Source organism: Caloenas nicobarica, chromosome 1, assembly GCF_036013445.1.
Source record: "Caloenas nicobarica isolate bCalNic1 chromosome 1, bCalNic1.hap1, whole genome shotgun sequence".
Lineage (NCBI taxonomy): Eukaryota > Metazoa > Chordata > Aves > Columbiformes > Columbidae > Caloenas > Caloenas nicobarica.
In genome coordinates, this window is record NC_088245.1 from 84,722,420 (window position 1) to 84,739,267 (window position 16,848).

Sequence of the window (16,848 nt, forward strand, 5' to 3'; positions counted from 1 at the left end):
GAATAATCTACCTACAGCTATCCTTGAAAGCCTCCCCTCTGAAATCTGTGCTTCATGGGCACAGGCAGGATGCTTCACACAGAAACCCCTTCTGGGCCAGCTAACACATTATCTGAGAACACTTGGGGTGACACTAATCACAGAGGTGGTGTGACGGCTAGTCAGAGGTGTGATGCTGTCTTGCTGTAGGGAGGTCCAGGTCTGTGTCCTGCTCATCACGGCAGTTGTGCTGGCTGTTATCTGCTCAGCAGTTCCCAGGAGGTAGGGGCACAGCTTTTTGCCAACCCTTGATCCAGCTCTTGTCTCTTTTGCACAGAAGGGGCTGACTAGCCGGTATCCTGAAACTATATTTTATATCCTGCAGCTGTTGGTTTGTTCTCATTGAGGCCATTTTATTTTGGATTTTCCCCTGCAGGACCATCATAAATGTTGAACAAGTGGTAAATCACCCTATTTTCTTCTGTCATTAAGTTCTGGAAAAGGCCATTTCACCTTACTAATCACAGTGGGAGTTTGTGACCTCGTTTGAGCTAGTGTCTGATTCTCTGTTTCCTCTTGCAGCACATCTCTCCAGATCTGTACAATAATCATGTATACCTTTCCATCAATAAACCTTACTTTTACATTGGGCATTGGCTTTTTTTCAGTGTCATAGAACAAACATTTTAATGGCAGTCCACAAGTTATGGCTGCTGGCTGGTGGAGGATGAAGAGAGAAGAATATCTGTCCTGCCTGTAGCAGTCAGCCTGCTCTCCAGCTACAGCTGATAACCACTGGCAACTACTGTAACATGCAGCACATTCAGCCCCTCCCAGCCACCTGCAGAGTCGCAGGACCCATTGCCCATGGCTGCTGAAGGGCCCCTCACCTTTCCCCAGCCCTGCCAGGGGGCTGCCTTTGCAACTCCGCCATAAGAGTAGAGGTTTATGTACGGACATCATGCAGTGGCACTGCATCACACGTAGTGGAGGAGTGGGTGAAGAAAGGAAGAGGTTCCAGTCCAGGCTTGGTGACTGCCTGGTCTCACATCCTGGATCTCCCCCCACCAGGCCCTCCAGTCTATCAGACTGGACAGAGCTTGTCCAAAAGACAAGGTGACCCTGGATCGTGATGCCCTGTCCTAGCCACCAGCAACAAGCCTCCCCATTTTTCTGCATCTCTTGTCATTGCCCCACTTCCTAATGCTTAGAGTCATGGTGCTTTCTGCAAACGCCGAACGCTCTTAGTCTGCATCATACCAGAGCTGGTGGTTGGGTGAGAAGGGCGTGATCCAGGCACTACCAGAACCCTGGCAGAGGGGACAAAGGGACAGCGAAGCATGGCTGGAGACAAAGGAGCAAAGCAGCACTGGAAGGGCTCGGGAAAGAAGCACGGATCTGGCTCCTCTTGTCCAGGACCAACCATGATGCCGACAGCCCTTGCCCACCCAAACTGGGCTCCCATGGCCGTGGCCGGGCGTTTGGGGCTGTGGGGATGGCCGTGCCGCAGCTGACGGTCAGTGAGATCTAAGCCCATGGTGGCTTATTTGTGGTGTAGCGGGAGGTGACCGTCAGCCACGCAGGAGCAGGGAGAAAAGGATGGATCTGTCACAGTGGGGAGGGGGAAAAGGACCTGCTGCAGCAAGGGCATGAACAAGCACATAAGCGAACATGCGAGCTGTTCAAGTGCTGAGGACAAGTACGTGCTTTGAAAGGATCAGTTTCACCAGGCAATTTGCTAAAGTCATGGACTTGCATTTTTTTTCAGTGGAAATTAATCATCATGTCAACACGAATTATCCCTCTTCCCATTTTTTTTTTTTTTTTAAATTTTTTCAAAATGTACTAAATAATTGGAGTCAGTGGGATTTGTGCTTCTGAGTTAGTCTGGCGTGGATCCTCAACAAACCAGATGTCTGAGTCTCTGCAGGCAGCAGGGTACCCAAATATGTACAGGATCCATCAGCTATGTGTGAGTTTTAGAATTACACAAAGCTGGCCAAGGAGATGCATGATATTGATTTTGTAAAAAGCCATTTCATTAAGTTTCACAGATGAGGATTTTGTGGTGCATGAAATTGCTTTGGGTAGAGAGCATGTTTCCATGCTAAGGTACGAAATTAAAACTTCACTGACAGTAGGAAGGAAGTAAGAAAGGTTGTGAATTTTACTTTCCTGACACAGTCTGAACTGTAGCACCTGACTTGATTTACATAAGCATCAGACTGGATTAAAGCAAGAGAAATCAATATTTACAGCAACAAGGCTGAAGGGGAGAGCAGGCTGAAAGGATGTGGATACAGGATGTACATCTTTCTGGGGGATATGAGGCCAGTTAAGCCAAGGCTTCAGCATCCCACATGGAACTCATAAAAATCCCCTCAGGTCTGGCCAAATGTTATTCTGTTCAGTCAAACATCATTTTCTGGGAAGAAACAAGGTCCTGGGGAAAAAAACACTCCTGCATTTTTGTCATTCTTTTGGAGTCTTCTTTTCCTCTTAGGCCAAACCTGAACTATTAAAACATCAGAAGCATATATCCCAGTGCAGACTCTTCCTCTGTATGCCGAAAATGTAATATTTATGACCTGAATTTATCCTGTGACTCAAACAGCTAATTGCCAGTTGCAGTCCAATCCAATAAATATCACAGGCTTATACTCATTTTTACATGTAGACCGTGTTCTTCCTGGCTCCCGCTCCCACAGAGAACAGCAATACTCCTTAAAATGCATTCCAACGACTCCCAGATTTCTGGAACCTGGCTGGCTTGTTTCAGCTATATGTTTCATGGCATGCACCTGAAACTGAAGCAAGTTTATTAATTATTGACTAAGCAAGACAGGGATGCCCACTAGACTGAATGTCATTTCTTCCTCTGCAACCCAACAATCATATCATTCAATCACAGAGACTTGGTGAGTGTTCTAGGTCTCAGAAGGTCAGAACTGATTTCATTTTGGTAAGATTTACAGAATAAGCAAGATCCCTTTCCCAAGTGCGAGAGTATCAGGCTCACTGGCCCAAGAGGTGCTCTGAGCTACCATACTGCTCCCTCTTCAAAGGCACAGACACTGGTTTACTGTGCCCAGTATTGAATACCTAAGTTTAACACAGCTGTCAGAGATCAGAGACAGATATAAGCATCCGCTGAAACTGTTGTGCAGGTCCTAGTGCATAGCGTCAGCAACACTATCAGAAACACGAAATTCAGAACTTCGCTATGGAGGTCTGCTGGTGCCCTTATGCCTGCTCTGCAGCTTCTTGGTCTCACATTATGTGCTTTAAGCAGCACATTAAAAGCTATTCTGAAATGCGGGTACTTACGAATAAAAAAGGGATAACAAAGAGGGAATGTCTTTGACCAAAATATTCTGTTGAGATTACTTCCCTTTGTGTTAAATCCTTCTTTGTAGAGTTTATTTGTGTCATGAGGGTTGCTTTGCTGCTCGTGTGGAGTTCACACTGAAGGATCTGCTAAAGGCTGATGTCATGGCCTAGTTAAAAAAGAAGAGGACTTATAACAAACACGCTTGTTCTGGAAACTGAACATAAGCTTTTTTTACTGTAGGTGATGAGTCTCATCCACAGTGTGGTCAGTAGGTTGCAAAATCTAGGGAAAAAACAAATAGATCTCCTCAAAAAAATGAGCTCCAGTGTAGCGGCATTCTCTTGTTTAGGCTCCTCATTTGTTTACCCAGCACTTTTGTTAGACAAAGGAGTCCTTGATCCAGGGAACTTGGTTGCTCCATCTTTTGGCTCAAATACTCTGTGATCCCTGCAGTGTCACAGGTAAGAGTGCCAAGCTATTAAGCAATAGCATAGCTGTATGACTTCTTTTATATTCCAGATCTTCTTACCTCCTTGTTGATGTTCATGTCTTCTCCTCACCACTCTGCCTCTGTTAAATATAAAGTGTTAAATATGAATGTTAGGGTTGACCAACCAGTTCACTGATCAGAGAAGATGAGAAATGTGCCATAGGAATCTTCAATCAAGAAATGATGATGTGTCAAAATGCTCTGGGGAAACAACTCAGCTGTGCTCTCTGATTGTTTCTTTGTTGAGTTCATTTGCCACCTAGCTGGTGGGCAATTAGAAAGGTAGGGCCATGTCTGCAGTCAAATGACCCTCACCACCTGATTCATCAGACAGGTGACACAGAAACATGGTCACATCTCTGACACCGCTGGCTGTGAAATGCGCAGCATCAGAGAAGGACTTCCTGAGGAACACCAGTCACGTGCATTTTGATTTTTTATTGAGTCACAATGAAAAGTTTTCTAAAATTTTTTTCAAATGGAGAAGCAACATTGTGGCATCTAGTTCTGTAGCTCTACAGCAAAAGGCAGCTTCTTTCTGCTCAATCTGCTAAAGGCTCACCCTTTGAGAGCCAAGAAAAGCCTAAAAGCAAGACATTAGACTGAATACAGGACCTACAAGCCTTCAAGGAAACTTCTCACTCTTCCCCTTTCTGATCCTTTGGCAACCTCAACAAACTGATCTCCCAATATGCCTTTTGATCTTGCCCTGGATTCCTCCAATCCCCCTTCCTGCCACACCCGTGTTCCTGCTGGGTAAATCAGGACCTCTCTTAGACCATAATTTTAGCAGGCCTTCTGGACCCTACGTTGTGGCACTGTGTACGTAACCTGGCAGCTGGGAGACTTAAAAAATCTCATTTGAGAAAGAAAGGAGGGTAAATATGAAGGAAGCAGGCAGCAGTGGAGGGAATAAAAATCACTGTACTGTGTATGGACAGGGCTCCGCATGCATGCTACTAAAGTGCAAACCTGGCACATATTTTTCAGCCTCCCACTCTTTGGCTCAGTACCCACAGGGAGGTGAAGGCTGGGTTATTACTGCAGGCAACTGCATAACCATGCCACATGTTTTCTACTTCACATTACTGGAAGTGACTAGCTCTAAGCCTAGCTGGTTCCCCTTGCAGTCCCTCCTCTCAAGGCAAGGTGTGTCCACACTTACTTGGTGATCCGAGTTCTGTGCTGTGGTAAAGCTCTGGGAAGCCCTGTGCACCGAGTGTGGGATGCACAGCTGGCTCTCTCCTCACTGCCTCTCACTGCTTGGGTGATGTCTTGTCCTGTTCCCTTCTAACCACTTGTGTCCAGTGCAGGGTACCCCAAAACAGAAGGGAAGTACAGTGGCGTAATACAGCCAGGGCAGGTTCTCTAGCTGGACAAAAGGGTCCTAATAAATGCTGCGTTCTCCAGCTATATTACAGTATCACGGCTCATGCCCCTTTCCCTGACCCGAAGGGCCAAGCATGACCAGCTCTGCCCTGCCTAGCAAGGTGCAACAGAACAAAGCAGAGGTGCAGGGAACAGGGTTAAACATGCAAATATCCGATTTCCTTGCCTTGTACTCCATTAGGACTTCTAGTCTTGCTTTCCTGTAGCATCCTCCATCTCAAAAATCTGGACAAATGCTTACCAGTGGAATCCCAGCTCCTATCTGCAGTGGGGAAAGACACGTGTCTAGAGCACCAAATGACATCTGGCTTAGCTGTGGCACACAGAGAGGCCTGGACTTGCCCAGTGTTACCCAGCAAGTCAGTAACTGAGCTAAGCATAAAGCCCTTCTCTTCCACTTCAGTTCATCCAGCAGGCTCTGTACAGGCACCACAGCAAGCAGGTGTTGCACTGGGCAAGTACAGCATGGTCCATCCAGCAAGCTGCATTGACACAGCCCTCTGCTGCCTTCTTCTAGCAAAGCCATTCAGAGAAGGGCAGTGATCCGGGGTTTCATTTTTTATAGCTAAATGAATGTCAAATCTAAATGGGAAAAATCTTTGAAATGCCTACACCATGTAAGTACATTCTGTTTCTCTACTGGAACTCTTGCTCATGGCCTTATGCCATGAAGTTTGCATGGTCTCTGGGAATGGCTGTCCCATGGCACCTCTGGGCACTTGTTCTGTTGTTGTGTCACCCTTGAGGGAAACATTTTTTCCTTCCATCTGCTCAGCCTTTCTCTGTATGCAGCTTTGCCCATTGCCTCTGCTCCTGTCACTGGGCACCTCTGAGAAGAGCCTGGCTCCAACTTCATTCCACTTGCCTTGAACATCAACCTCAGGGCCAGCAGAAGGTCTTTCATGAGATGCCTGTACCTCATCTGAGGAGAGAGGTAGCCCACACAATAACACCACAGTTATGTTAAAGATAAACAGAAAGTCTATATGCATTTAGTATGTCTTTTTATATGGTAAAGTTTTATCTGAAAAGATGAGTCATATGACTCAAAGAGAGTATAGTTAATTGTCCCAAGTGCTGTTTGCAGAGACATTTGTAAATGCTTAGGCTTCTTCTCCCTCCTTCCTTGGCAACAGTATGGGAATTACAAATGTATAAATGAAAATAATTTCTCATTCTTTACTATATCAGAGATTATCTTCATTTCTCCTTAATATCAAAAAAATATATGTGAACATGCAAACAGCTAGTTTCTTGTTTTTATGTTTTTAAATTATTAGACATTATTCACTAATTGCCTTTAATGGATTTAATAGTGGGATTTCAAAAACCGATCCTAGTTTGCGTGTGCTGTGCACTGTAAGTATCAGACAAACACACTGCAGATTTCTCTTGCTGCCTTTTTTGCAGCATAGAGTATAGGTTTTTTTAAGGAAAGACAAAATCTATAAATAGAGGTGATGTTTGTTATAATATAGCTGAGAAAGGTCAATAAATTCTACTTTGTGTAGAGCTTGCCCTACAAATGGACTAGCTTTACATCACACAAAATGTAGTCACAGGACTACTTATAAAACCCAGCTACTGATTTGGCTTGCAATTTATTCTACAAAGTGCATTAAAATGAAAGTAATTCATTGATGCATTTGCCATGCATGAATCTACTCATTTGCTCATATGACAGCAAAGAAATATGAGTTATATTGGGCAGCCCAGCTGTCTGTGCCTGGAAAAGGCAGTTCATTTCCCACCAGGCACTTGTCTCAGGTTAAGATATTCAACATGCCACTGAAGTGGATAATCTTTATTTACTCTGATATTTTCAGTTTCATCTGAAGTCTAGCCGATGAAGCGTTTTTCTGTTGTTTCATTTCCTTGCATATCTTCCTTTATCCGCATGTTGCAACTTGTATAATGTTCATGTTGTCTGAGGTTTTCTGACAGACTAGCTTCTCTTCACTATGGCCTGTGGAATATTTTGTCCCCTTCACAATAATAAACCCTTTTTATCTCTCTGAGTATTGCTGTGACTCCTATTAATTTATACAATTACTTCTTCTTGTAATACTTTTTGTCATTTGAAATAAATTACTGTGAGTTTCTTTGCTTTAGATACGTAGGCTGTGGAAACTAATATCGTTATTTGGATTTCCTTTAAAATAAAAATATTGACTTTTTTTTTCTTTCTTCTCCTGAAGGATTTTTTCATCCTGAAGCTGCACAGCTGACATAATTTTGTTAACTGGAGCTGTTAATATAAGCCTCAGGTTTTACAGTGATTGTTTTCTCACCTGTCCCCATGTACCATGTAGGTACTGAAGAGAGACATTCCTTTGCTAGAGTTGCTGGTTTCCACCAGGGGTTCTTACGTGAAAGCGCATGAACCACGTTAAGTGTGATACCGCTGTTACCAAGAGCTGTTTCCTCAGCTTTTTGTTTTAACACATGCCTCTTCTTGAAAGCCAAAGGTTGAAGTTCAGTTTATTGCTCTGGTTTGGCTTCGAGGGCTGAGCATTGTGCTACAGTCATTGAGGAGGCAGAATGGGAACATAATGAAGAAGCAAGTGTTTTTCTTGGGATTATTTACCTTTAGTGACAGTGGTTGCAAAATTCCTTAAGACTGCTGAGGCAGACAAGGATTCCTGCACATAATAGTGTTGTGATAGTACTAAGGGTATTTACGCTCACCCACAGACACCTTTTCTTCCGGCAATTGCAGTGACGGGTGTACCCCCTCTGTTACTGGACACTTCACATTTTTCTGTTGTCTTTGCTAGGCAAAGTGAAGACTGTGTAGCTTATAGGAATCACAGAATCACAGAATCACAGAATGTTAGGGATTGGAAGGGACCTCGAAAGATCATCTAGTCCAATCCCCCTGCCAGAGCAGGAACACCTAGGTGAGGTTACACAGGAAGGCGTCCAGGCGGGTTTTGAATGTCTCCAGAGAAGGAGAATCCACAACCTCCCTGGGCAGCCTGTTCCAGTGTTCTGTCACCCTCACTGAGAAGAAGTTTCTTCTCACATTTAAGTGGCACCTCTTGTGTTCCAGCTTGAACCCATTACCCCTTGTCTTACTGTTGGTTGTCACCGAGAAGAGCCTGGCTCCATCCTCGTGACACCCACCCTTTATATATTTATAAACATTGATGAGGTCACCCCTCAGTCTCCTCTTCTCCAGGCTAAAGAGACCCAGCTCCCTCAGCCTTTCCTCATAAGGGAGATGCTCCACTCCCTTAATCATCTTTGTGGCCCTGCGCTGGACTCTCTCCAGCAGCTCCCTGTCCTTCTTGAACTGAGGGGCCCAGAACTGGACACAATATTCCAGATGAGGTCTCACCAGGGCAGAGTAGAGGGGAAGGAGAACCTCTCTGGACCTACTAACCACCCCCCTTCTAATACACCCCAGGATGCCATTGGCCTTCTTGGCCACAAGGGCACAGTGCTGGCTCATGGTCATCCTGCTGTCCACCAGGACCCCCAGGTCCCTTTCCCCTACGCTGCTCTCTAATAGGTCATTCCCCAACCTGTACTGGAACCTGGGGTTGTTCCTGCCCAGATGCAAGACTCTACATTTCCCCTTGTTATATTTCATTAAATTTTTCCCCGCCCAACTCTCTAGCCTGTCCAGATCTCGCTGGATGGCAGCACAGCCCTCTGGCGTGTCAGCCACTCCTCCCAGCTTGGTGTCATCAGCAAACTTGCTGATAGTACACTCAATTCCCACATCCAAGTCATTGATGAATATATTGAACAGTATTGGTCCCAGAACTGACCCTTGAGGCACTCCACTAGATACGGGCCTCCAACCAGACTCTGCCCCATTGATCACGACTCTCTGGCTTCTCTCCTTCAGCCAGTTTGCAGTCCACGTCACTACCCGATCATCCAGTCCACACTTCCTCAGTTTTGCCGTGAAGATGCTGTGGGAGACGGTGTCAAATGCTTTGCTGAAGTCAAGGTAGACCACATCCACTGCTCTGCCATCATCAATCCACCTTGTTACGTCTTCATAAAAGGCTATGAGGTTGGTCAAACACGACTTCCCCTTGGTGAAGCCATGTTGACTGTCCCTGATGACTTTGGAGGAACTTTTGCAGAATAAAGTTTGCTGTGACTAGAATTTATCAGCATTTATGATGGCCTATATTAACTTCTTAATTGCATCTTCTGTGTCAGTCTGTCCAACTCAAAATAACATATTTTTAAGTGCTGGTAGAAAGGAGACTGAGAAGGGAAGTAGAAGTGCTCCCATGACATCCATTTCTTACCAACCTGGTGTCTTGCACCATTTCAATGCAATAATACCTGGAAAGGAAATCCAATGCGTCAGGACATGTAGCTTACCCAAATATCACTGTAACCTCTCCGAGAATTGTCTAGAATTAAGACAATTTTCCCCAGTGTTCTTTAGAACAAAATAAAATTTTAGAATAATGTTATAGTTTTAATTTAGCAGTGGAAATAAGTTTCAAAAACTTTCTATGGAACAGCCAAAAGATGTGTTACCTTTAAAAATGAGAATAAACATATGTAATCATTCATTTTTAAGCAGGATGAACCAAAATCAATTGCAATCATTTGGAATGGAAATCCACTCTGCTTGGAGGGTTGTAAGAAATTAGATGTAGAAATTTTGGCTATATCAACCATGATGTGGCCTAATTTAAATTCTTTGTGATCTCTGTGTGTTATGTACATGATTCACTTACGTTTTGTACCACCCTAATATGGAGACTAATTACTGAAGATATTAGATACATACAGGTTGTCTCTTGATCTGCCAGGTGTGCAGTGACCTCAGACACATATGAAGTATTACCATAAGAGGAAATTCTTCTCTGTGGTTAAAATCATGACTGCCAGTTCACTGACACCATCACTGTGTGTTGCAAAGATGTTGGACTCAACGATCCTTTCGGGTCCCTACCAACTCAGGACATTCTATGATTCCATGATTCTATGTTGTATGCCTTTTTCAGCAGTTACATCATTTATTAGACCAGCTAGCCTTGTTGGAAGAAGTAGCCAGTCTTTCAGACACACAAGCTCTCCTTCAGGTCCAAAAAGCGCCCAGAAGCTTTCAAGCTCACTACAAGTTCAGACCACTTGTTCTGAGCTCTGTGAGAGAGGAACCAGCTGAAGCATCAACTGCCTGATGGTGCTTGTGGAGCAGAGTGGGCCTTGGGGTGTCAGAGAGCTGGTAAGTGGTTTCTGAGATGCAGGTATTTTATACCTTGTGGATAGTAAATTGGTTAGCAGGAGGAAGAAGATGATAGTGAATAGGATCTCCATTGAATGGCTGGTTTTGATGGCCCTGTAGATCTATGAGTTTTAGTTTTACACGCTCATCCTTAAATCATACTTTGCCTGTGTCCATTCAGATTTCTTTTTGGTTTCAGTTTACAGCAGCCTGAATGACAACAGGTAACTTGGGATGAGTCATATTTTCCAGCAAATGCCCAGGACACTATTGTCTTGAAAACTGCTATTTGCATGAGTTATTTACTGGAGAAGTCAAAGACAGAAGTGAGAGGACAGACAATAGGGGTATTTCTGGAGAAAGATCTGTATGGATTTTATTACTTGGTAGTTACACAACCACTTTTTTAAACCAGCATTTCTATCTGTAACTGATAGTCTCCTAAATCTTTTGGTTTGTGTGAGTATATGTTTACCCCTTCTCCATGTGACATTTAGATAACACTTTCCCCCAGCAGACACTGGCTGCCTCCCAACTGTTTTCCTAATTTTCGTGCTTTACAGAAGGCATTAAATTTTGTTCCATGAGAGACTATGCCTGGTTTTTGAATACCATTCTTAAACTTCCTTTTGTCCCCAGCCATTTCTCCTGGTCTTTTGCACTGCTGTTCCCTGTAGTTTTCTGGCTACTACATCAGAGTCAAGACACACTATATAGCTAACATTCAGTCTTAACATTCACTCTTTTTCAAAGCTTAATCTGCAGGCAAAGAGCAAATAGGACTGCCTGTGCTCTTGTGATCTAATAAGCTGCCTTGCACAAAACTGAGAACCTCTGCCGTTAATGTGGCTTCACATAGACACATTCAAGGTGGTTCGTGCTGAAGCATTTTCTCTGCTAGGTTATTTGTACACAGCAGAAATTTTCACAGTGATCATGAATCTCTATAAAGAGTGTTACTGAAACCTTTCACTGCACAGGCACTGGAGGGCATGCTGGCAGCTCCACAGCTGCAATTTTGCAGTTTTCCGTGGACTGGTGCAAACACCCCACCTCGTCAGGCTTCTCAGGGAGTGCTTATAGTTTAGACTGAATATTTCTGTTCAGTGATTTGAAGGTATTTAGCAAACTTTTTTCTTACTAGATTCAACTTCTGGATAAGCTGCTACAACCAGAGATTTGCATAAGACAGAGTTAAGTGAGCAGCATTATTTCTGAGTGACTTTTGTTACAAACATGACACAGCAGCACAGATCTGAATCTGGCAAAGGGAAGAAGGAGTGACCTGCAGCACCTGGAACATCAGCACTCTGAGTGACACTGCATGACAGAAGATGATCATTGTGCTGGGGAGGCAAGGATGTCTCCCAATGGCATTGTGTAATATTTGTGCATGTTCACAGTGGAAACAGAACTCATTTCCATAAGTACCCCACCTCATATGGGGCTGTATTTCTGACAGGTTAATTGTCTAACCCATGGTAGCTCTGTTAGCTCCTGAGTCAGCAAACTACTTCAGTATTCTGTTAACATAATATGGGCAATATTTCTGGCTGTGGGTTTCTTTTTATTCTTAAAATACCTATAAACTTGGCTTTTGGCTGCAAAAGATTGCAGTATCCCACATTAGAGTGCTGTGATTAGGTGTTGCCCACAAGGAATATTACACTGTGTTGAAGATAGCTCATTTCCCCAACACTGTGGATTTCTGATGGGTTAAAGAAAGCAGGGTCTGAATCATTCAAAGATTTCTAATATAAGCACTATCCAACAAATACCCTTCCCCCACTTGGAAAGCCTCCGGCCAAATAGAGTCCCTCTGTTCCAGCTCCTCCTTACTGCCTCTCCCATTTCCGGATGGGTCCTGGCCCCCAGCCCTTATCTCCTCCAGCCCCTGGGCTGTTTGCAGAGAGCAGTTATAAAGAGGCTGACCCAGCAGAGTGGAAGGGAATTACAAGGTGCAGGGAAACAGCAGCACCAGGCCAGACTGGGTGTCTGCTTGACTCACCACGACCTGCTCTGCACCATGGGGAAGGACAGGCTGCTCATCAAACCAAACATCTTCCTCCTTTTCCTCTTCATCCTTCCTGGAAACACGTTTCCCACCACAGAACCGTAAGCTACACATGTGGAGGGGGGAGGGAGGTCTTAGTGCTCCTTTTTACCTTCAATTTTCTTCCTTTCAGTCGTTATTCAAAAAGCTGTGCCCATTTCTTCCACTTCTGCCCTGCGTCCCACTACTAGCCAAGCCCTGAGCTTCCTGCACATCTCTACCGGTGGTCCTCACTCTCACCCTGCAGCCCCCTTGTTATCCAGCCCTGCAAGCCCTTTCCAGCTCTGCCAGTGCCCACACTCCTGCCCCGCAGCTGTCTGTTTGTCCAGCCCTGGATCATCACAATGCCTTTGCCTAAGTATATTCCTTCCTAGAAACCTTCAGTTGCCTTGGGTTTTTGTGAGCATGATGCCAGAATCCATGTACTTACCTTTCCTGTAGTATCCTTGTTTCAATCACTGAGTTATTTCTCCCCATTCTGCTGTTGCTTTCAAGACACTTTGCTCCCCTTTCTCCCATTTCTTTCAAGCCAGTTTGTTTCCCTTGGCAGCATCAAATGTACTTGTTCCCAAAGACGATCTGTGACCTAGATTCTCTTCCTCCAGCACAAAGCCTGGCGCTGGCACCCTCCCCTGGGGCATCCACCCCAGGGCTCTGCATGGCTGCAGCGCCCCCTCTGCTGAAGGCTCCAAGGACAGGGGCAGCCTGTGGTGGCATGGGCAGACTGGAGCCTCACCCCAGCCTTGCCTGCCAGAGAGGGTTGCTCTGGAGCCTCTAGTCTGGATGGGTGCAGCCTCCTTCAGATCCTGGCTGCTGTCATGCTGTGCCTCTTGCCGTGTTGGCAGAAGTGCAGTTCTCACCAGTGCAGATCTCCTAACGCTTGCTACAGAGATTTCATGCCCACCAGCACCACGGTAGTGCTGGCAGCTGCAGCAGAAGGTGCAGCATTACTGCTGCAGCTTACTGTGTGGTCAGAGGTAAAGTGGTGACCGGCTCAGGCTGAATGACCTTTGACTCACACTGTACCATCAACCCTTCATTCATCTGCTGTTTGGGTTCTTCTGGTGTAGATCAGCCAGCCAAGTCTGCTTTGGGGTCAGGCAGAGATCTCTGGTCTGCCTACAGTAATCTGATGCAATTAAGTAATTAAGTAATCTTAATTCGTCCCTGCCCAAGATCAGGGCGAAAGGGTGCTGCTCAGACCTTTCCTCCTGTGAGCAACATGGTGTTCTTTGTCTCTGACTTGAGCACCATTTCGGGAGGGGAGAAGGAGGAAGAGCTGAGAGAGGGGTGTAGGTGGGATCCACAGAATTAAGATAGGAGCCCAGCAGGGAGGCACTGGAGTCTGGGCAGGTAGTATGAGAGTAGCAGGTTTTTGAAGTGCTGCAGGGTAGATCAGATGCTGTGTACAACACAGAAGGGAACCCACCCTTGAACTGAAAACAGAATGAAGCTTCCAACCAAGACTTGCTTACTGTGCCCTGCACAAGCAGGGAGATCGCTTCTTTGAGCAGCAGCAGTTGCTACTATTCCTGTTTCAGATGTGGCCAGCTGCACAGCAGACACTATTAAGGTTCAGACTATATATTAGAAAAAATCTTATTCACCAAGTTAGTGCAGCAGTGGAACAGGTGGCCCAGAGAGCTGGTGGGAGCTCCATCTATGGAGCCCTTTGCAAAAGTCCTGTTTGAGAAGAAAAGTTGGGCTTGAGACATCCAGAGGTCCCTTGCAACCAAAACTTCTATGATTCTGCAAGATACTGACAGCAAGTTTTTGGTTTGTTTGGGGTTTTTTTTCTTGCTTTGGGTCTGTTCTGGAAAAATTCCATAGGAGGTATTGTTCTCCTATTCTGGTATATGGTTGTACATGCAAGCTGGTTTACAACATAGTAGACCTGCATGGATATACACTGCAAATGGTCAGAAATGCAAAGTCATGATGGCAGTTGAATTTTTTGGATTTGGACTGATGAAGCTGATGAAATCCACTGTCTTCTTTGGTTGGGTGTTTGCTCCATGAAGTAGCTGAGACTTAACAGGCAGGCATTAGTCCATCTTAAGCTAGAGTATTACCTTCTGTATATAAACTCATCATTTTTGCCTCAACCACTTTCTCTAGGTTCTCCTATCCCTCCTTGATGCCTGCTTCTGACAGCGATGCCTGTGTTGTCAGAACAGTTCATTGCATGCAGGGAGACTGCTGAGATCTCTTTTGACACCCCAGATGCTTTTTGTCCTGCAATGTCTATACATGGACTTGTGATCCAAGTTATTTAAAGCTCTCATAGTACTTTAATTCATCTAGCTCTTTTCACTAACACATCCCAAAACAGCTAAAGGAAGGTCTATAAACAACGTATTTCATATCCTTGTTTCAAAGGAAGGGACCCTGGTGTAGCGAGAAGTTCTGTGTGTTGGCCAAAATTTCAGCAGAACAGTGAACAGGAAGAGGAATGAGGCCAAATTCCCCATGAAGTAGGTCATGCTGTCCTTTCGGTACACTGGGTGTTACAGTCAGGTTGCCAGTGCCACTGACAGGGTGCAGGGGAAATGAGATTAGGGAAACCAGGCATGGGGTGAAGTTGTGGTGAGAGGGCTGTGGTGGAAGGGAAGCACTGGAACAAGCAGATAGGCACGGCTGTAAGTCACTCCCTGGGTGGCTGGAGCTCCCTCCTTTCCCTGCTTCTGCAGCAGCACGGACTGACCAGAGCTGCTGGCTGGCTCCTTACCACACTTTATCCTATTGCCTGGTGGTGAGGGAAATGGAGGTACTGCCTGGGTCCCACTGTCTCTACAGTACTTTAGGGCTTCCCAAAAGTTTGGAGCCCAGGCAATAACATAGCTCTGGGTGGGCTCAGCTATCTCTTTCCCCAGGGCTGGCACCAACTGGCAAGGTGCACATTAGCTTTCCCCAGTGGAGAGCCCATGGAAAAGTGGCACAAGCAGTCCTGAACACAGGTTTCATCCCATGCATACAATGATTAATATGCCCTGCAGATTGAATTGTCACCAGAACCTCCTGTTGCTTGCATCTGGATAGCTTGAATGTGCACAGGGAAAAAGGAATACTAGGCCCATAAAAATGGTCCGGCATAAGACCAGATGACTACATTGGCTCTGTATTCTGTCTGCGTTGGTGGTCAGTCATGGATGCTGACAGACAGAGCAAAGGAGCAAGGCGAGAATTGTGGAAATGAGTTCCCCCTCTGCTGTAGACTTAGGGAGCTTCTATCAGTGGTTCAAGGTCTTACTGTGGCAGGGATTCACCTGGGCTGCTATGTTTTCTAGCCATTTCTGGGCAATGAATTTACCCAGGACATTTTTAATGACCTTCATGTCAAAAGCAGCTGATCTTCTTGCCCTTATGAGCCTCAACCAAATTTTACGTAGCTAGTGCCATAGGGCAGGCATGGTATGCCTTGGAGAGTTACTAGCAGGTGGGAGTGACAGAATCATAGAATCATAGAATTTCCTGAATTGGAAGGGACCACAAGGATCATCAAGTCCAACTCCTGTCCCTGCGTAGGACAACCCCAAAATTCACACCATGTGTCTGAGGGCATTGTCCAAATGCTTCTTGAATACTGTCAGGCTTCTGGCCATGACTACCTCCCTGGGGAGCCTGTTCCAGTGCTCCACCACCCTCTGGGTGAAGAACTTCTTCCTAATATCCAACCTGAACCTCCCCTGGCACATCTTCCTGCCATTCCCTCAGGTAATTATGTAATTTTATACATTAGTGAAAGAGTTTCTGCTCCCTTCTATTTTTAAGCCAGCTGCTTAATATTTTCCCTTGGTGTTGCTTACTACACATTTTGCCACAGGTGGTGAACAAACCATTCTTTCTTTTGTGTACATTGTGACTTTTTAGCTTTCTGTCATGCCTTTTTCCAAGCTGAAGAGTCTTAATCTATATAGTGTCTCCTCCAACGGAAATCATTCCATATTTCAGATAATGTCTGCTGTCTTTCACTGAATCTTTTCTGCTAAATCCATTTTTTAAATGCATGCCATCTGTGAGATGTGGAAGTATCTTGCAATTCCACAATGGCAAAACTACATGTTCTGATTTGTCCTCTATTCCTTTCTGAACACTTCCCTACAGTCCATTTGTTACTTATCATTGAATGAGAATTTTCCAAGAGTGATCAACAGCACTTACGTCTGAGTGGTAATAGCCCACTTAGTGATAGAGCATATACACGATAGCATATATAGTGTTGGGGTAATTTTTTCTTCCTCTATTGATTATTTTCTCTTTGTGAACAGTTCATTTGCCATTTTTGCTACACAGTCCTACCATATGACAAAAGTTTTCCACAAATAGAATCATAGAATATATAAGTCAGTTTTAGATATTCTGTTGATCTGGACAGTTGAAAATGGTACTTCCATCAGAAAATG

General features: G+C 44.9%; 1 protein-coding gene across 1 annotated transcript in view; it reads left to right on the forward strand.

Moving 5' to 3' along the window:
* The first annotated feature begins 12,249 nt into the window (after positions 1 to 12,249).
* Positions 12,250 to 16,848, forward strand: part of LOC135987761 (alpha-2-macroglobulin-like) — a 41,419-nt gene continuing 36,820 nt past the window's right edge. The window contains 2 exon segments of the mRNA XM_065632906.1: positions 12,250 to 12,359; positions 12,361 to 12,507. Coding sequence (XP_065488978.1) covers positions 12,250 to 12,359; positions 12,361 to 12,507 — 257 coding nt within the window.